We start from the raw sequence: 21,119 nt of genomic DNA, 5'->3' as shown, positions 1-21,119 counted from the left end.
TATTAATTAAAGGTAAAGTCACGAGCAAGCGTGTGTACCCCCCCATGATATTAATAATGTCAAACTAAAATGGCAGATCACTCAAGTTTTGTTTGTATGTGTAGTGCTGTTGTGTTTGTGTATGTGTAGTGTTGTTGTATTGTTGAATGCATATATAAAACATCAACATTGTTGAATACTAAACGTAAACAAAGCCTTTGACAAGATGAATGTCGATATTAGTCACCTGATTGCATGACTTTACCTCTTTAATATGCCTTGGTGGTCAACTGCAAGAAATTAAAAAATGAAAAATTTTAGACAAATAACCAAATAGTTTATAAAAATAGTTATGTGAAAATAAAAAATGAAATAAAACTTTAAGGAAATCACTAAATGTATATCTCTTTGCAGAAAACTAAAATTATGGATTCTACGTTCTTGAAAACATTAAAAAGCTGACCGATGAAAAAATGGTGGACAATTAACTGGAACTGCTTCAAATAATTTATAATAATTGGTACGTCAATATGAAAAATTAAATCAACCCTTTAGAGAAGTCACTAAATTTAAATTTCTTTGCAGAAAACTAAAATCTTTGGATTCTTGCAAACATTAAGAAGCTGACCAATGAAAAATGAGTTGCTTATCGACAAGAAAAAGTTTCCAGAAACATTACAAGTGCAACCAATTAAAATTGTTAAAAGCAACAAATTGTTGAAATCAACAACTTCTGGGCGAAAATGTGCATCACATCGTCAGTTTAATTCATATGCTATTATCAGTTTAAAATGGATATTTTGTGAATTCCTTCTGCTGGAAATCAATTCTAACACGCGGTCCAGTACGTTCCTAATTTCAAATTGTCCGCATGTTAATAAATTTTAATTCTGTTTTATCCCTGCCAGCATTTCAAAGTTCCATTTCAACCTCATCGTTACCACAGACTCGTAAATGTCACTTCAACCATCATGAAAAGGTACATCAAAAAGTACATGCAAGTAATTTGCCATCCCTACTGTTAAAAAATCCATTTTTTTTTGTGAAACGCCAAGCGCAACCAGCTTGTTATATTTTAATTAAATGAAAACGAAAATAAAGTTCTGAAAACATAGATTATACGCTTAAAATTGTGAAAGGTATATTGGTGAACAATTTGGTGATTTTCCAAATGGAATAAAGTGATTGTTTTTCAGATATTTTACAGACACGCTGCCTCCATGGAATAAAAACACTGGTTGATAGACGCAGCAACATGTAACTCGCTACTTGTAACTCAACATCATCATTAATGCCAAAAATTATGTTAAATGTAATGTGATAGTGGTATAAATGTTATATTTTTAAGAATTTGTAAATGTTTAATCAAATTAATAAATATCTAAACAAACATGTTTTACTCGACCACAATGATTCTTTTACAACTATCTTAAAATGCACTTTTTCTGATTGTTTGGAGGGTCCCTTATTGGCGTCGTTCTAAATTGATCTATAAAGGCACCTAATAATTGCACTCATGCGAAACATTTTTGTAGTAACTTGGCGTGGTACAACTTCTCAATAGTGACGGCGCTTTTCCGACGAGTTTTTGATGTCGTATATGATTGTTTTCGACGTAGTGGGGATTCTCAAAAGAGTCCCCAAATTCAAAAAATGTTGGCAGGGATGACACCAAAAGGAAGGAAATCAAATTATCAATGCAAAAGTGTTTACTAATAATGTTTAAGATATTTAAAGTTTTGTTGGTTGTTTTGTTCTTATTTGTTGATATGTTTAATAAGATTATTATTTATCAATTAATATTGTAGTGTATTATGTAGTGTAGTGTATTATTATATATTTTATTTTGATGAAAATGAATAAATTATACAAAATTCATAGAATTTTGGCTTTGACTTTCAATTTGAAGTGAGTATATCATTCATACAAATTTAGGTTGAAAAGAATTTGCAACGATGTTAATTTTGAATTTGACTCGCATCGAAAATTGTTTGACAAATTATTGAGTAGCGATGCATTTCAATTTTAGGATAACACTTGAGATATTATTACTAATGTGTTGAATTTCACTGTTGAGGGTAATGTCTGTTTTTTGTTGAGAACGCGATTTTCTCAACAATCCTTTGAAAAAATGTTTGAAAAATTGTTGAAATTTAGCATTTTTCAAACGTTTGTGTTTATTGGGAACCCAATAAACACAAGCATTGGAGAAATGCTTATATTCAATACGCTTCCAAACATTTTTTTCAAAGAATTAACTTAAAATTCAATTTGAGAAATTGTTTTTCAAATGCAACAACTTTTCAGTTTGAGGGTAGATGTAATTTTCAACATAAATTCAACTTGATTTGAAACAGCTCATCTTCAACACATCTTCAAATTGTTTGCGAATTACTTCCAATTTGCCAAAATGTTGACAAAATCTTTGAAAAGGTGTTGAAGATAGTATAGGTTGAGTTACATACCATCCCAACAAACACAAGGATGAGTATATTTCACATGTAACACCATATCAATTTGATAGTGAATCCCATATTCAACATTAATTCAAATGATCTTGCAAATTGCTTGCCTTCAACAAATTTTCCAATAGGTTTGAGGCATTAAAATGAAATTTAGTTTGAAAAATTGTTGCTAATATGTTGAGAAATTGTTGCTAACGTGTTGAATTCTACTGTTGAGGGTAATGTCTGTTTTTTGTTGAGAATGCGATTTTCTTAACCATTTTTTTAAATTGAATTTTAAGGTAATTCTTTGAAAAAATGTTTGAAAGCGTAGTGAATATAAGCATTACATACATTCAACACGACCATAAAAAAGTTCACAGGATCAAAACAAAATCCCCATAACCATTCACTTGGTTACAATAACCAATGCCGATAAATTTGGTTTTATGCTGCATAAAATTGTTGAGCTAACCACCAGCATAGTGAGACCTACATCATGGGAATCAACAAATGGTTGGTACAACCAAAAGTTGAGTATACTAATAGAATCTTAGTTCAATTATAGGACGGGCGTAAGGTAGTTGTTGCAACAAATAAATATTTATATCGACATGGTAAATGGTATGACGCTACAAAATTTGCAAAACGGGGAACAGCATTTACTTGATAATAGTCCGCAATACATTGAATAAAGTTTATCCCATAGAAAAGAAGTTGCCTTCAGGTAAGTATCACACCGATTTATAAAAAAGGAATATTAAAAATTTTCCATAAAAATTGCAGGTTTCATACACCAACAAACACAAATACTTTTTACGGGAAGCGAGCTTTTTTTTATTGTATTGTTACGTTTTTATATTGAGGCGTATTTAATTACCCGATAATTAAAACACAGTTCTTTTCAAATAACGACAATCTACAATTTATTTGTTTAACTGATTGGTTTCACTTATTTGCTCTACGATCTGCTCTCTCCGCTAGGGATTTATATACCGAAATATGACGATTTCGAATGTTCTCGCTAATTGGCCTACAACCTTCGAGATTAATGCGCTTTACAGACTATCAGTTATTCCGGACGACAGTGCTCGTGTCGAACATATCTCATATATTCTGCACATTATCAGTTACGTCCGAAGGCATAATCGATACTGCAGAATGTTTATGGGATCGATAACACATTTACCGATTATTGAGTCATCGCCGACAAGTCGTATCGATCCGACACACTGTAAGATTCTTTACAAACACCGACATTCCGTCCGGAATAACTGATAGTCTGTAAAGCGCATAAGCTACTACCCTGCCAGCATTTCAAAGTTCCATTTCATCCTCATCGCTACTACAGACTCGTAAGTGACACAGCAACAATCGTCAACTGTGATAGTATTTTGCCATCACTATTCGCATGAAATAATTTTGCCATCACTATTGTTACAAGAGCCATTTTATATTTAGTGAAACACCAAGCACAACTAGCTTCATATAATTTATTTAAATAAAAACGATCTTGAAGTGCTGTAAACATAGTTATTACGCTTAAAATTGTGAAAGGTATATTGGTGAACAATTTTTGACTTTCCAAATGGAATAAAGTGATAGTTTTTCAAATATTTTTCCAGACACGCTGCCTCCATTGGGAATAAAAGCACTGGCTGATAGACGCTACAACATGTAACTTGCAGCTTGTAACTCAACAACAATATTTTATTAATGCATAAAAATATGTTAAATGTGATGTGATAGTCGTATAAATGTTATATATATGAGAATTTATAAATGTTTCATAAAATTAATAAACATGTAAACAATGGTGTTTTACTTGACCACAATGATTCTTTTACAACTATCTTAAAATACACTTTCTCTGATTGTTTAAAGGGGCTCTTATTGGCGTCCTTCTAAATGTATCCAGAAGGGCACCCAATAATTGCACTCATGCGATACTTTTTTGTAGTAACTTGGCGTGGTACAACTTCTCAATAGTGACGGCGCTTTTCCGAGGAGCTTTGGATATCGTATACGACAGTTTTCGACGTAGTGGGGATTCTCAGAAGCGCCCCCAAATTCAAAAAATGTTGGCAGGGTACCTTGTAGATGTCGCACGGACGACATCGCACATATTTATCGACTTATGTTCATTGTCTCGGCCATCTAGAACTTTCTATGGGGCGTTATTTTACAGGTGATATGGCACACATACTTTTAGGCTTATTCTTATCTTGGCTAGTGCATTCTGGTCATATTACCGATAATTATAACAGTAAAACAAACGTGTTACTTTTACAATGAACGATTGGAAAACTAAGAACACAAAAGATGTCTAGAAAAGTACTAGAAAATGAAGAAATGACTCTAACAAGTTATGACGTAATTTTATCGTTACAATTCGAAATTTAAATTAACGGAAACTAATTTAAATAAACTTAAATCTGGAAATATCAAATTCGTAACAGTATTAAGAATACAGGAAGAGTCTAAGTCGATCTGTATTTATATCTAGAGGCTTAAGGAAGAAATTTCTGGCAAGTATATATTGAATTAGGTTCTGTATTAAAGCGCATTACAGACTATCAGTTATTCCGGATGGAATGTCGGTGTTTGTAAAAAATCTTACAGTGTGTCGGATCGATACGACTTGTCGGCGATGACTAAATAATCGGTTAATGTGTTATCGATCCAATAAACACAGGATGAGAGTTTTTCAAATACAACACCTTTTCAGTTTGAGGATAAATATCATTTTCAACATAAATTCAACTTGACTTGAAACAAGTCATCTTCAATACATTTTCAAATTGTTTGCGGATCACTTCCAAACCGCCAAAATATTGACGAAAACTTTGAAAATGTGTTGAAGATAATTGGAGAAAACTTTGACAAAACACTACCATGAAATGCAACGAAAAAAACCACATGGTTTTCAATATTACTTTGTGCAACGAAGTTCGTGGAAGAAATAAAAAAATGTGGACATTTTTTGATAATCAATAATCAACCGAAATTTCTTAAAATGTTTTATAATAATTGGTAAGTAAACATAAAACACGAAATGAAAACTTTAAGGAAGTCACTCAAATCTCTTTGCAGACAACAACAATCTTTGGATGCTGCTGCTTGGAAAAATTAAGAGGCTGGTTATTCTTTCCCATACCAACTGGATGATAAATCACATCGATAGTTTAATTTACATCGCATCATCGGTTCAATTTGTTATTTTGTGAATTCATATTGCTAGAAATTTATTCTAACTCTCTGGCCAGCACGTTAGTTGCAAATTGCCGGAATTTTAATGAATTTTATAACCATTTTGTGACACCAACGTTCTTGAGGAAATCGAATTTTGTGGGTCAGTTGGAAGAAATACAAAAATACGAAATATTTTGGACAATAGACTGGAATTAATCCAAAAAGCTAACTATAATTGGTAAGTCAAAATAAAAAGTGAAATGAAAACTTAATGGAAATCACTAAACTCGATTGTTTTGCAGAAAACTAAAATCATTGGATGCTATATTCTTGGAAGATGTTGGCCGATGAAAAAATGATGAAAGAAACAACAAGGAAAAGTTTCCAGAAAACTTTCAAAGTGCAACAATTCCCATATCAAGAACTTCTGGATGAAAATGTGCATTACATCAATTTACATCCCGTCATCAGTTTCTTATTTTGTGTATTGCTCTTGCTGGAATCTATTACAACACGCAGGCCAGCAAGTTCCTCGATAGTAATTATTTCAAACTGGCAGCATATTAATTAATAATTAATTAATAGTTATGTGACACGAACATTATGGAGGAAATCGAATTACACATGTAAAAATGTTTAAGATATTTAAAGTTGTATTGATAGTTTTATTTATTAATAGTTAAATAAGATAATTATGTTTTGATTGGTATTATATTATTATTTTTATATATTTATTATTAATGTTATTTTTAATACTATTCTATTTTTTACCGAAAAAAAAAATTAATAAATTATACAAAATCCCTAGAAATTTAGCGTTGACTTTCAGTTAGAAATGGGATTGAATTTCATACAAATTGTGGTTAGAAAATATTCGCAACAATATTAATTTTTAATTTGTCTCACATTGAAAACTGTTTGAGAAATTATTAAGTAGCGATGCATTGCAATTTGGGGATTACAATTGAGAAATTATTGCTGATGTGTTGAATTTTACTGTTGAGGGTAATGTCTGTTTTTTGTTGAGAACGCGATTTTCTCAACAATTTCTCAACTTGAATATTACCCTAATCCTTTGAAAAAATGTTTGAAAAATTATTGCATTTTAGTATTTTTCAAACGTTTGTGTTTATTGGGATGCAGCAGTATCGATTATGCCTTCGGACTTAACTTATAATGTGCACAATATATGGGATATGTTCGACACGAGCATTGTCGTCTGGAATAACTGATAGTCTGTAAAGCGCATTACAGACTATCAGTTATTCCGGACGGCAGTGCTCGTGTCGAACATATCCCATATATTGTGCACATTATAAGTTAAGTCCGAAGGCATAATCGATTCTGTTGCATGTTTATGGGAACTATAAAACATTAACCGATTATTTAGTCATCGCCGGCAAGTCGTATCGATGCGACACATTGTAAGATTCTTTACAAACACCGACATTCCGTCCGGAATAACTGATATTCTGTAAAGCGTATAACATATTATTGTGGTACCGATTACTTTTATTATACCTGACATTCGCGAAATGTTCAGTTCTAGCCGGTGGAGCCGTCAGCTGTTCTATTTTCTGGTGTATTATTGATATAAGTGCAAATAGACATGAGCTCACATTTTGTAAATATCCTGAAACAAGCGCTTAAAACATTTGATCTCAAAAACCAAGCAGCTCTTTCAAACAACTTAGCCGCGCTAAGGCAATTAACAGATCAGCTTACCAGCCGCGACATCTATCTGAACGAGGAACTTTTCAATAATTCCGTAATTCCAGGACGTGCTCCTTGTACATTCATGCAAATTTTTGAAAACGACACAGTCTCGATGAGTGTTTTTATAATGCGTGCTGGTTACACAATGCCGCTGCATGACCATCCGAGTATGTATGGTCTGTTAAAGGTTCTAACTGGCAAACTTCGACTACAGTCCTATACAAATTTGTGCGAAACTATTAAGTATACGGAACCTGCTAAAGAAGTGGACGTCTTTAGAGAGGAACCCAGCACATTTACCTCTGAGATGGGATGTACGCTTTTGACACCAAGGGAACGCAACTATCACGAAATTACCGCCATAGGGGGTGTTGCAGCATTTTTTGATATTTTAGCGCCGCCATATGAGGCTAATATCCCTGACCTAGGTCCTAGAAAATGTACTTTCTACGAAGCTATACCAGTTCCAACAATGTCGTCCCCCCAAGAAGTGGATAAAGATGAGAGAGAGACTAAATTGAGTTTAATGAAGCTAAAACGTATACCAGCACCCTTGTCCTATTATTGTGAAACGGCAGATGCTCATGAAGCTGTTATACAGTCCGTATTTATGTATTTGAAAGAAGCCTACAGATCCGGTACCTTAAAAGAATAAATAATATGTGAATTACATTCATATAATTAACAATTTAGAAACCAAAATATTTAATAAACATTTAAATTATTTAATATTACTTGATAGTAGATGTGCAATCCTATAATCAATGAAATGGTTAAGCTTTTTTTCTTCAACAACAGAATTTATCATAAGTAATCATAATGACTTTATAATTTACAACTATATAACCGGTGAAATAAATTGAGGTAAATTTTTTACAGATTTCAACTGAAAGTTATTGCATATGCGAAACAAAAATTTTAATTATTTTTGTCTGAAACGTTAAAATATGAAATCCTACCCGATAAAGGTGGGTATTAAGTTCGAGTTTAGGGTAGGTACTATGTTCGGTTTTCGAGCTGAAAACCACTTTATTTTCGCGATTACTTTTCCTTAAATAACCAAAATTATAAATGAAAACAAACTTATTCCTGTAAAGTCTTGCCGAAATCTAGAGGAACAAGAAACTACGCATCAATTAAGTTAATTTGTCTGCTTTATATTGAACTGTTTTAATAAAGTAACCACGAAAATTTCAACGCGAAAAGCGAACATAGTATGTACTTACCTTTAGCCGCTAAAATCGTAATTTTTTCACGATTATTTTTCTTTAATAATTCATTTTATGGAATACAAACTTTGTGAAAATTTGCTTTGGGCTATTCCCCATCAAGTTATAATGAAATCTGCAACAAATATGTTTAATTTTATTTTTACTGAAAAAATTCCGATTTTAGCGGTTAAACTCGAACTCACCTTAAAAGTGAAAACTTTTTGGATATGATAATTTTATCTTTCCCTGAGATTAGAATTAATGGAAAGCCGTTACACATCGTTAACCTGTATCGATTTCAAAAAAGTAATTTTAAATCTTTTTTTACAATCTATTGAACACGTACTAGAACGCTATTCTTCTGGAAAGTGTCTCCTTATTGGTGATGTTAACATAGATATTAAAAGTAAACACACTCATGCTGCTGCATTTAAGAACTTACTATGTGAATACAACATTTATTCCCACCATGAGATGGTTACAAGGCCGATTAGTAAATCATCAATAAATGGCGTTTTTGGAAATGTCAGCAAACTCATAACAGTATTTGCAATTGAACCATACCATAACTATATTAACTACACTCATAGAAAAAAGTCTGCTAAAAACAGCAGTCGATGTCTGCTGTTATATTTTTGTACTTCAGGGCCTAATGAACAACAATTTATAAAATTTTTAGGTTATAAATTTTACCCCAAAGCATATTTAAGAACCAAAAGTAGTTTTTGGTATGTTTTTGCACTGTAATATACTTACAAGCTCCTAAATACGATCAGCAAACAAAATGTTTGCTGTTATGTCTCAATTCGATAAATATTCAGATTTTTGGTCAAATACTATAGATACTCATAAAACATTGTTTTAATTATGTTAGGATAGCTCCTAAGTTGGCATGTTTATTTGTTTTAGCCAAAATAAAACATGTTTTAGTGTAATCGAGCTTAAAAAATAGCAGGAAATGTTTGCTATTTCAGCAAACAGTGACGGCTGTCCCTTTTTCAGCAGACTTTCTGCTGTTTTAGCAGACTTTTCTGCTGTCCCTACTAACAAATTTCTTTGGGTGTACTTGCTAAGAACAGAAATCAGTACCAGCGAGATACTAGAGGAACAGTTTTGCAGAATTGATTATAACAAAGATGGAGAGTAATTAGATCAGAATATGAGATTAAATGTATCTATTTCTGACCCAATAAAAATTTCTAATGAATTTGTTGGATGTTTTTCAATCGCACTATTCTTGAGTAGAAAAAGGAGAGCGATTCATACAGAAATTCGGAAACAAATGGGTCCGTGGATGACAAAAAAATTGGTTGACATTATAACATTAAAAAATAATTTAATTAAAAGGAAGAAGAAGAGCAGTATAAATAAAACTATTTTAGCTGACCAAATTTATCGTCTAATGCGCTTTTTTGCAACATCAACAAATTTTTTCTAACGGCAGAAATTATTCTAAAGACCCAACTTTAAAAGCACTTCCAAAATAGTCCTTCCAAAGATGTTCTTTATTTTAACGACACAAGAAGTTCTTTTAATTAAATTTTCTACTATTTCTTTTTCATATTTTTAATGGGTAGCCCTAACTGTTTTTGTTTCAAATTGGTTAAATAAGGAGTAAGAATTAATAAAATGGTACAAATTATTTAAATTTTGTAAAAAACATGATATATCTAGAAAAATTGCAAAATTTTGAAAATATAATTTTGCAATTTTTCCTTGCGCCACAACACGTTGTGAAGTGACACTGCAACAATCGCCAACTGTGATGAGGGAAGCGTATGAAAAAGTATGAAATGTACATGAAAGTATTTTGCCATCACTATTGTTACAAACCATTTTAAATTTTGTGAAACACCAAGCGCAACTAGCTTCTTATAATTTATTTAAATAAAATCGATAATAAAGTGCTGAAAACATAGTTATTTCCTTAAAATTGTAAAAGGTATATTGGTGAACAATTTTTGACTTTCCAAATGGAATAAAGTGATTGTTTTTCAGATATTTTACAGACACGCTGCCTCCATCGAGAATAAAAACACTGGCTGATAGACGCTGCAACATGTAACTTGCCACTTGTAAATCAACATCATTCTATTATTAGGGCTGTTTTCTTTTTGCACTGGATGCAACATTTGTATGGGCTATCCAGAACATCGTTGCACTGGTGTTCTATCCAGAACATCTCATCAGTGCAAGTCGCGACGATATTGCCAGATTGTATTTGGATAAAGTGACGCTTCTTCGATTCACAATAGCAATTTATTGTGACTATTTTATCGAAAAACATGAAATTCAAAGTGATACAGTGTCATAAATAATCGCAGCAGTAAATATTTATTACTAATTGACGCATTTGATACATTAATGGCCAGTTTCTCATCCTCCGATTAATTTTAAGCGGAGGATAGACCTCCGGTTAGTAAAATTTTTGTATGGGATCAGCTGTTTTATCGACACGATAAATAATAACAAGACATTGAGAAACTGGCCCTAAAAATGCATGATTTCACTTATATTCTGTGATTGTTTTTAAACAGCTGATGACAGTGTTACATATTTTTGGAGATGTCCTGGATAAACGAGCCCAATAAACACAGGATGAGCGTTTTTCAAATGCAACACCTCTTCAGTTTGAGGGTAAATATAATTTTCAACATAAATTCAACTTGACTTGAAAAAGCTCATCTTCAATACATCTTCAAGTTGTTTGCGAATTACAACCAATTTGGCAAAATGTTGACGAAAACTTTGAAAATGTGTTGAAGATAATTGGAGAAAACTTTGACAAAACACTACCCTGAAATGCAACGAAAAAACCACATGGGTTTCAATACTACTTTGGACAACAAAGTTCGTGGAAGAAATACAAAAATGTGGAAATTTTTTAATAATCAATTGAAAATGCTTATAATAAATGGTAAGTAAAACTAAAACACGAAATGAAAACTTTAAGGAAGTCACTAAACTCAAATCTCTTTGCAGAAGACTAAAATATTTGGATGCTGATTCTTGGACACATTAGGAGGCTGGCCGATGAACAATGGTAGTGGCTTATCGAGAAGAGAAAGTTTCCATAAATCAAAGTGCAACCAAAAAAACTTGGTATTTATGCTTTTCCATATCAACAACTACTGGATGATAATTCGCATCACATCGATAGTTTAATTTACATCGCATCATCGGTTTAATTTGTTATTTTGTGAATTGAAATTGCTGGAAATTTATTCCAATTATCTGGTCATCAAGTTCCTGAAAATTGCCAGTATTTTAATAACAACAATTTTGTAACACCAACGTTCTTGAGGAAATCACGAAGTACGTGGTCAGTTGGAAGAAATACAAATTGGTAAGTCAAAATAAAAAGTGAAATGAAAACATAATGGAAATCACAAAACTCGATTGTTTTGCAGAAAACTAATATCATTGGATGGTATATTCTTGGAAGATGTTGGCCGATGAAAAACCAATGAAGGTAACAACAAAGAAAAGTTTTCAGAAAACTTACAAAGTGCAACCAATTAAAAAAAAGTGCAACAATTCCTATATCAATAACTTCTGGATGAAAATGTGCATTACATTAATTTACATCCCGTCATAAGGTTGATATTTTGTGATTTCCTCTTGCTGGAATCTATTCTAACACACAAGCCAGCAAGTTCCTCGATAGTAATTATTTCAAATTGCCAGCATATTAATTAATAGTTATTTGACACCAACATTATGGAGGAAATGGAATTATACATGTAAAAATGTTTAAGATATTTAAAGTTGTATTCATAGTTTTATTTATTAATACGTTTAATAAGATAATTACATTTTGATTGGTATTATATTATTGTTTTTATATATTATTAATGTTATTTTTAAGATTATTATATTTGTTAATGAAAAAAATAATAAAATTTACAAAATCCCTAGAAATTTAGTATTGACTTTCAGTTAGAACTAGGATTGACTTTCATACAAATTGTGGTTTGAAAGGATTCGCAACAATGCTAATTTTTTATTTTTCTCACGTTGAAAAATGTTTGAGAAATTATTGAGTAGCGATGCATTTCAATTTGAGGATTACAATTGAGAAATTATTGCTATTGTGTTGAATTTTACTGTTGAGGGTAATGTCTGTTTTTTGTTGAGAACGCGATTTTCTCAACAATTTCTCAACTTGAATATTACCCTAATCCTTTGAAAAAATGTTTGAAAAATTATTGAATTTTAGTATTTTTCAAACGTTTGTGTTTATTGGGAGTACTCTGTTTTCTTTTAGTCCTTAACGGCTTAGCATATCCAGTGCTAAAAGAAAACAGCCCTATTAATGGAAAAATTATGTTAAATGTGTTGTGATAGTGGTATAAATGTTACATTTATAAGAATTTATAAATGTTTTTATTCAAATTAATAAACATCTAAACAATCGTGTTTTACTTGACCACAACGATTCTTTTACAACTATCTTAAAATGCACTTTTTCTGATTGTTTGAAAGGGCTCTTATTGGCGTCGTTCTAAATTTATTAAAAAAGGCACCTAATAATGGCACTCATGCGATACTTTTTTGTTGTAACTTGGCGTGGTACAACTTCTCAATAGTGACGGCGCTTTTTCGACGAGTTTTGGATGTCGTACACGATTGTGAAAGTAATTGTGAAAAAATGACGATTTTAGCGGCTAAACTCGAACTTAATAATACCCACCTTATGCGCTTTACAGAATATCAGTTATTCCGGATGGCAGTGCCCGTGTCGAACATTTCCCATATATTGTGCACATTACAAGTTAAGTCCGAAGGCATAATCGATACTGCTGCATATTTATGAGATCGATAACACATATACCGATTATTTAGTCATCGCCGACAAGTCGTATCGATCCGACACACTCTAAAGGGCACCTTATACGGTCGGATAAACCCTGCGACACAACACGTTGCGGCGACAAATCCGATTGTATAAGGTCGTGTTCGGCTGTCGCGGGGACGTGTTGGCATAAAATCAAAACAACTTTGATTTTTTCTGGTTGGGTGGTACAAATCATTGAGTGTAAGGGGATGTTCGACAAACATTATCACAGACAAATTTATTTTTACTTTAAAAACAGGCATTTCTGCAATGAAATTAATGATGGATCGCCAATACTGGTTGAAAATTAAAGAAATATATACATCAAAACCAGTATTGTGGCAAAAACGTGGAAAATTCCACTTCCAATCAATGGGAAACCAGGCGACAAGTATTTTGAAATTCATCAAGTAATTTGTAATAAAGGGTGATTTGTTAAGAGCTTGATAACTTTTTTTTAAAAAAAAACGCATAAAATTTGCAAAATCTCATCGGTTCTTTATTTGAAACGTTAGATTGGTCCATGACATTTACTTTTTGAAGATAATTTCATTTAAATGTTGACCGCGGCTGCGTCTTAGGTGGTCCATTCGGAAAGTCCAATTTTGGGCAACTTTTTCGAGCATTTCGGCCGGAATAGCCCGAATTTCTTCGGAAATGTTGTCTTCCAAAGCTGGAATAGTTGCTGGCTTATTTCTGTAGACTTTAGACTTGACGTAGCCCCACAAAAAATAGTCTAAAGGCGTCAAATCGCATGATCTTGGTGGCCAACTTACCGGTCCATTTCTTGAGATGAATTGTTCTCCGAAGTTTTCCCTCAAAATGGCCATAGAATCGCGAGCTGTGTGGCATGTAGCGCCATCTTGTTGAAACCACATGTCAACCAAGTTCAGTTCTTCCATTTTTGGCAACAAAAAGTTTGTTAGCAGCGAACGATAGCGATCGCCATTCACCGTAACGTTGCGTCCAACAGCATCTTTGAAAAAATACGGTCCAATGATTCCACCAGCGTACAAACCACACCAAACAGTGCATTTTTCGGGATGCATGGGCAGTTCTTGAACGGCTTCTGGTTGCTCTTCACTCCAAATGCGGCAATTTTGCTTATTTACGTAGCCATTCAACCAGAAATGAGCCTCATCGCTGAACAAAATTTGTCGATAAAAAAGCGGATTTTCTGCCAACTTTTCTAGGGCCCATTCACTGAAAATTCGACGTTGTGGCTCGTTAGTAAGTCTATTCATGATGAAATGTCAAAGCATACTGAGCATCTTTCTCTTTGACACCATGTCTGAAATCCCACGTGATCTGTCAAATACTAATGCATGAAAATCCTAACCTCAAAAGAATCACCCTTTATATTAAATGTGGATTACTTCAGGACCTTAGACGGTCGGATAAACACTCCGACAGAGTTTCGTCTATTTGTTGTGTGTTCGTTCAAGTTTTGCCCCTTACACTGCACGAACAAATGTGATGACTACATGAAAAAATAAGAAGAAGCATAAACAAACAATGAAATTGTACGAAGATTTATGGGTGAAACCATTTTTTACTGAAAAACTGGAAGAAAATAATAAAAAAATCCTGGTATATGTGTCAAAACAATGATTCCTGAAGTAAGCCACATTTAATATATTACAAATTACTTGATGAATTTCAAAATACTTGTCGCCTGGTTTCCCATTGATTGGAAGTGGAATTTTTCCACGTTTTTGCCACAATACTGGTTTTGATTTATATATTTCTTTAATTTTCAACCAGAATTGGCGATCCATCATTAATTTCATTGCAGAAATGCCTGTTTTTAAAGTAAAAATAAATTTGTCTGTGATAATGTTTGTCGAACATCCCCTTACACTCAATGATTTGTACCACCCAACCAGAAAAAATCAAAGTTCTTTTGATTTTATGCCAACACGTCCCCGCGACAACCGAACACGACCTTATACAATCGGATTTGTCGCCGCAACGTGTTGTGTCGCAGGGTTTATCCGACCGTATAAGGTGCCCTTAATGCGCTTTACAGACTATCAGTTATTCCGGACGGAATGTCGGTGTTTATAAAGAATCTTTCAGTGTGTCGGATCGATACGACTTGTCGGCGATGACTAAATAATCGGTAAATGTGTTATCGATCCCATAAACATGCAGCAGTATCGATTATACCTTCGGACTTAACTTATAATGTGCACAATATATGGGATATGTCCGACACGAGCACTGTCGTCCGGAATAACTGATAGTCTGTAAAGCGCATAATATTCTTTACAAACACCGACATTCCGTCCGGAATAACTGATAATCTGTAAAGCGTAATAAGCTACGTTACGTTTCAACTATTCACATCATTAGTGTCATTTTACGACCGTAAGTTCAATTTTAGGTCCATTAGAATCCTATGATAAACAACTAACAAACTTAGCCGACAAGGATAAATTGAAAAAATGAAAATAGCAGTGGAAGGTTGTGCTCATGGCGAATTGGAAAAGATTTATGAAACCATTGCTGAAATCGAAAAAAGAAATGCGATAAAAATTGATTTATTATTATGCTGTGGAGATTTTCAGGCCACAAGGAATATGGAGGATTTGCAAACAATGGCTGTTCCTCCGAAATTTCAACACATTTGCACATTTTATAAGTATAGTAAAATTACGATTTTTTTGATTTCTTTACCAATTTTCATTAAATTTTCTGAATTCAAGGTACTACAGCGGAGAATTGCGCGCACCAATGCTTACCATATTCGTGGGAGGAAATCATGAGGCCTCAAATTACCTGCAAGAACTTCCTTATGGAGGATGGGTTGCCCCTAATATATATTATTTGGGTTATGCCGGTGTGGTGCGCGTTAACGGGTTAAGAATTGCGGGCTTGTCTGGTATATATAAAGGTAATGATTACCTTAGAGGGCGTTTTGAATTTTCTCCTTATACAGAAAATACTAAACGTAGTGTATATCATGTCAGGCAGCTGGAAGTATTTCGATTGAAACAGCTATCAGGAGAAATAGACATTTTTCTTTCACATGATTGGCCAAAAGGTATATACAATCATGGAAACAAGGAACAATTAGCCCGCTTCAAACCATTCTTGCGGGAAGAAATGGAAAAAGATCAGTTGGGCAGCAGGCCTAATTTCGATTTATTAAATCTACTTAAACCTTTGCATTGGTTTGCGGCCCATTTGCATTGTAAATTTGCAGCAATTGTTCAACATAGCAGCGATATTCCCGAAGAACAGGTTGCAGAAAAGGACACTTATTTCGGAGAACAGAAAGATAACCAAAATAAAAGGCCTTGTGTGACAAAATTCTTAGCACTGGACAAGTGCCTGCCGAAGCGAAGATTTCTTCAGATTCTTGAAATTGAATCGAAAAATCATACTGATGACGAGGGTCAATTAAATTTTGAATATGACCTTGAATGGTTAACTATATTGTATTTGACAAATCATTTAACAAATGTTAGAGAAAGTTACTATTATTTGCCAAATGAGAAAAGTACTAATGGAGAACGCTTTATCTTCACGCCAACAGAAGAAGAAACAGACTTTGTAAGAAGAAAATTTGATAACGACCTTAAAATCCCGAATAACTTTTGTCGTACTGTTGAAGTATATGACCCTTCCATCCATAATAGAGGTCAACAGTATAAGCAACCAAAATCACAAATTAACCCACAATCATTAAATTTTTGTGATACGTTGGGTATAGATGATCCGTTAAGTTTGGCCATGCTAATGGGGGGTCACGAACTCAGTCATTCTAGTACACTTGATAATACAGAAGATTCGGCTCTAAATGATTCACTCGCAGACGAACACAATTCAAGCCTGAATACTTCCCTAGGATGTACGAGGAGTCCTTTAAAACGTAAAAGCAATAGTGGACTAAGTTTACCCAAGCCTAAGTTAACAGATTCAAACGTCAGTGGTAATGTAGAAGAGCTACAAATTAGCGACACTGAGGCAGATAAGGAAGACGTGAAGACAGATGATCACGGCGAATCGACTAGTTGTATTGAAATTGTGCCACCAGAAAACATTTCATCAACAAATTTGGTAAAGCCACCCATTAAGAAGTTCAAAAGGCGTAACCAAAATATATACCAGGATAATGAAGATGAAAAAGAGCAATCAACTTAAAATATACACTGTATATGATGTCTTGATACTCGAGTGCGGCAGATTGATTTAAAATCAACGAACTTTCAGAGCAATTGTACTTTACCATCTGCGATCTTTTCAAATTGTAAACGGCTAATAAAATTTGGATACAAATGTCCACATCGAGTGATGTTTAAATATATGTATTTGGGACAAACCTTTATATATAGCACCCAACACATTTGACGGATGTGATATGGTATCGAAAATTTAGATCTACAAAGTGGTGCAGGGTATAATATAGTCGGCCCCGTCCGACTTTAGACTTTCCTTACTTGTTTTTTTTTTTTTTTTTGTTTCACTTAATAAAACAATTTCGTAGTTTGACGCAGGGATGTGGAATATTAACTAATCTATCACGCCGATATGAAAAAAGTAAGTAAATATTTTTTGACAAATTTAAGAAAGTTTATTAGACATAATTATTTTTGTTTTTTTTTTTTTTTTTTGTTTCACTTAATAAAAAAAATTCGTAGTTTGACGCAGGGATGTGGAGTCGAGCAGAATGAACCGAAATAAATATTCTTATTTGCGACATCTATTTATGTGTCCAAAAGAACACTAATTTCCAAATTTGATACGAATTACACACCGACTAACTTCAGCATTTTAAAGGGTCTGAAAGAACTCGATTTCAAATTTCAGGCAATAAATTAAAATAGGGCACAAGTCTAGACGACCCATCAAATATTCTGAAGAATTTGATGGGTCGTCTAGACTTGTGCCCTATTTATAGAAACACAAAATTTCAATAAAAATAATTATATGTACTTCCAGAAATTTAAGAAGTAAATATGGACATTATATAAAAAATAAGTCCATATCAAAATAATACACAAAAATCAAAATGTCTGGAGTAGGAGTCGAGCAAAATTTCTACGACTGCAGCAAAATCTTCAGACTCCGACTCCGCAGCCCTGGCTTGAAGTAAAAATTGCAAAAATGTCTAAGAAATTCTGAACAATTATGTGGAATTTAGTATACCTTTATGCTTCATTTGTGTGTAATTTTTTCGCCCTTTTTTTAGTTCACGTAACTAACGTACACAAAAATTCAAGAAAATTATCTCATATTGGAGAAATGTTAACTAAACCCTACTAAATTCCAAGAATTAAAATAATGTAATTTGCTTTAACCCCATCGAGGATTCACTTATATGAGTGTAGCAGTTTTATTTGTTTATTTCCTTTATATTATTCCCTAAACAAGGCTATTAAGTTCGAGCTAGCTGCTAAGAAAAAAGAATCAGAAAAAAACAGAATAAAATTATATAATTTTGACATATTTTATTATAACTTTAAAGGGAGATTGTCCCAAGTACCAATTCAAAAAGTTATTTTCTTTAAAATGAAATGTTAAGGAAAAGTAACTATGTACAAATTACTATTTTCGGCTAATAATGCTAATAATACCGGCCTTAAAGGTTGAGTTACATAACATGTGTTAATGCGTCCGTTGAAGTTTTGTTAGAGTGCTTCAAACTGAAAAATATCAACCCTTCCATCAACGCACGGATTAACGCATGATGTGTAACTCAACCTTAAGGGCTAAATATGAAGAAAGATACAGCGTTTTCAGTTCTATTTTGTATGGTTCTTATGAAAACATTCTATGAATTTTATAATGTGCCTGGAACTCGCCTAATGTCCTTTAAGCTACATAAATAGAAATTTTGACGGTTACCATCGGATTATTTAATACATATCTGTATGTTATTTCGACTCACATACCTTAGAATTTTTCTCCTATTCTATAAAAATTATTGATTTTGTTTGATATAAAGGATTTTGCATATATTAAGTTATATGCATGATAGTAATGTTGGAATTCAATGGTGTGGTCGCTGAAAAAAATTAACGATAAATATCGGGGGCATAGCCAGGACCCTAGCCTACTCCAATGAATAGAGCCTGACCGAGGTGCCAACTTTTTCACTGAGTCCATACCCCACCATTTTAATATGCCCTGCTGCATAGGTTTATATAGGAACTATATCATAAAATATAAACCTATTAATAGTATTAGTTTATAGGACAAAAGAATCTTCGAGTTCTTATTTTAGATACATCGGACTGATAAGCGTAATTCTCTAAAATAACGGGCTGTCACTATAACTATACAACGTGCTCCAAATTAGAAAGTCTGTTAGTATCGTAGCTGTATCAAATGGATATCCATGTGACCACGTTAATTTTATTTATTTATTTATTTAATCAACCAACGCCCTTCTGGACAACATGTTGATAGAAATTCAATCAATAGAGCTCTAGTATAGAGCTCTAGTATTGCTATTAATATTATTGTTGGTCTATAAAAATGCGACTAGGCGTGAGTTGTTATCGTTGTTTATATATTGCTCACATGAGGAATAGAATATACTTACCTACAAGTTTGAGTAATGTTTGATTTGTTTGCGAATTCAGCTGTTTTATGCGCTTCACAGACTATCAGTTATGCCTTCGGACTTAACTTATAATGTGCACAATATATGGGATATGTTCGACACGAGCACTGTCGTCCGGAATTACTGATATGCGCTTTACAGACTATCAGTTATTCCGGACGGAATGTCGGTGTTTGTAAAGAATCTTACAATGTGTCGGATCGATACGACTTGTCGGCGATGACTAAATAATCGGTAAATGTGTTATCGATCCCATAAACATTCCGCAGTATCGATTATGCCTTCGGACTTAACTGATAATGTGCACAATATATGGGATATGTTCGTAAAGCGCAATAGTCTGTAATGCGCTTTATATTTTGCTTTCGTAAGAAATACATGGCGCAACTGTGTTATCAGCATGCAAACGAAATTTCCGCTAGAGGTGCATACCGGGCTTAATAGTAGTTTATGAATTGTACGTCGAAGCTTGCGCTATCAATTAGGTCGGTTGTGGTCTAATAGAAACAGCTGTCTTTAATTTTTTAAATATTTCTCTTGAGATTTATTATCATTGAAAGTAAAATTATGCTGTCTTATTAATTGATCTGTGAATAACTTATTTATTTTTATAGAAGATGTCATTGGTGTCTAGAGTGTGCACAAGATTTATTCAAGGCAGCCTTAGGGCGATTACATTCAGCAATACTAATCAGAGCAATCGCAATTTCCATATGATGGTGAAACCCATGCCAGTGACATGCCTTCCAAAATTCTCTTTTACTCCTGATGCTGTATCACTAACATCTGGAATTCAACGCTTGTTAGCTCCAGTGTCTGCAGCTTTAACCCATGTTGCTGGTTTCAAAGTAAAGGGACGTCTCAAGCGCCGGTGCAAGGATTGCTATTTTGTTATACGCGAACAACGTCATTATGTCATATGTCCAACCCATCGCCGCCATAAGCAGATGTCTATGAAAAAACGCGACTATAAGTCATGGATTCTCACCCATGCTACTCAGTCAAAAGTTAGACCTTATTAGTTCAGATGTATGCAATAAAAAATGTTAACCTGTTTCTTAATATTCATTCGATTTAATTAACAAGAATATTATTTTACAAGATAAGTATCGTTAGTAATTGTACATTTTTCTTGGAACATAGTAGCAATGATTGCGTTCGGAAAG

General features: G+C 33.3%; 3 protein-coding genes and 2 long non-coding RNA genes across 5 annotated transcripts; all 5 read left to right on the top strand.

The window, feature by feature from the left end:
* Window positions 1-571: 571 nt before the first annotated feature.
* LOC142235208 (uncharacterized) lies at window positions 572-1,389 on the top strand. The gene is made up of 2 exons (XR_012721829.1): window positions 572-1,118; window positions 1,176-1,389. It is a non-coding gene; the product is annotated as an uncharacterized LOC142235208 (long non-coding RNA).
* Window positions 1,390-7,145: 5,756 nt separating this feature from the next.
* Window positions 7,146-8,065, top strand: LOC142235068 (2-aminoethanethiol dioxygenase). Its single transcript, XM_075306297.1, has one exon. The coding sequence runs from the start codon at window positions 7,225-7,227 to the stop codon at window positions 7,984-7,986; it is 762 nt and encodes a 253-aa protein (XP_075162412.1). The 5' UTR covers window positions 7,146-7,224; the 3' UTR covers window positions 7,987-8,065.
* Window positions 8,066-11,130: 3,065 nt separating this feature from the next.
* LOC142234591 (uncharacterized) lies at window positions 11,131-12,303 on the top strand. The gene is made up of 3 exons (XR_012721655.1): window positions 11,131-11,459; window positions 11,525-11,888; window positions 11,953-12,303. It is a non-coding gene; the product is annotated as an uncharacterized LOC142234591 (long non-coding RNA).
* Window positions 12,304-15,734: 3,431 nt separating this feature from the next.
* On the top strand, window positions 15,735-17,687 carry ldbr (lariat debranching enzyme). The gene is made up of 2 exons (XM_075305548.1): window positions 15,735-16,023; window positions 16,088-17,687. The coding sequence occupies exons 1-2, from the start codon at window positions 15,827-15,829 to the stop codon at window positions 17,526-17,528; spliced, it is 1,638 nt and encodes a 545-aa protein (XP_075161663.1). The 5' UTR covers window positions 15,735-15,826; the 3' UTR covers window positions 17,529-17,687.
* Window positions 17,688-20,400: 2,713 nt separating this feature from the next.
* Window positions 20,401-21,015, top strand: mRpL36 (mitochondrial ribosomal protein L36). The gene is made up of 2 exons (XM_075303926.1): window positions 20,401-20,512; window positions 20,568-21,015. The coding sequence occupies exon 2, from the start codon at window positions 20,571-20,573 to the stop codon at window positions 20,973-20,975; it is 405 nt and encodes a 134-aa protein (XP_075160041.1). The 5' UTR covers window positions 20,401-20,512; window positions 20,568-20,570; the 3' UTR covers window positions 20,976-21,015.
* The last annotated feature ends 104 nt before the right edge of the window (window positions 21,016-21,119 follow it).

This window comes from Haematobia irritans, chromosome 4, assembly GCF_050003625.1.
Source record: "Haematobia irritans isolate KBUSLIRL chromosome 4, ASM5000362v1, whole genome shotgun sequence".
NCBI lineage: Eukaryota > Metazoa > Arthropoda > Insecta > Diptera > Muscidae > Haematobia > Haematobia irritans.
The sequence above is the reverse complement of the archived record's forward strand: the minus strand, read 5'-3'. Positions and strand labels throughout refer to the sequence as shown.

What these genes read in the sequence shown, in the direction of transcription:
- ldbr (XM_075305548.1), top strand. Translation starts at nt 15,827, where the DNA reads ATGAAAATAGCAGTGGAAGGTTGTGCTCATGGCGAATTGGAAAAGATT. An exon ending in CACATTTGCACATTTTATAA is followed by an intron (nt 16,024 to 16,087) that starts GTATAGTAAAAT and finishes TCTGAATTCAAG; the next exon opens with GTACTACAGCGGAGAATTGC.
- mRpL36 (XM_075303926.1), top strand. Translation starts at nt 20,571, where the DNA reads ATGTCATTGGTGTCTAGAGTGTGCACAAGATTTATTCAAGGCAGCCTT.
- LOC142235068 (XM_075306297.1), top strand. Translation starts at nt 7,225, where the DNA reads ATGAGCTCACATTTTGTAAATATCCTGAAACAAGCGCTTAAAACATTT.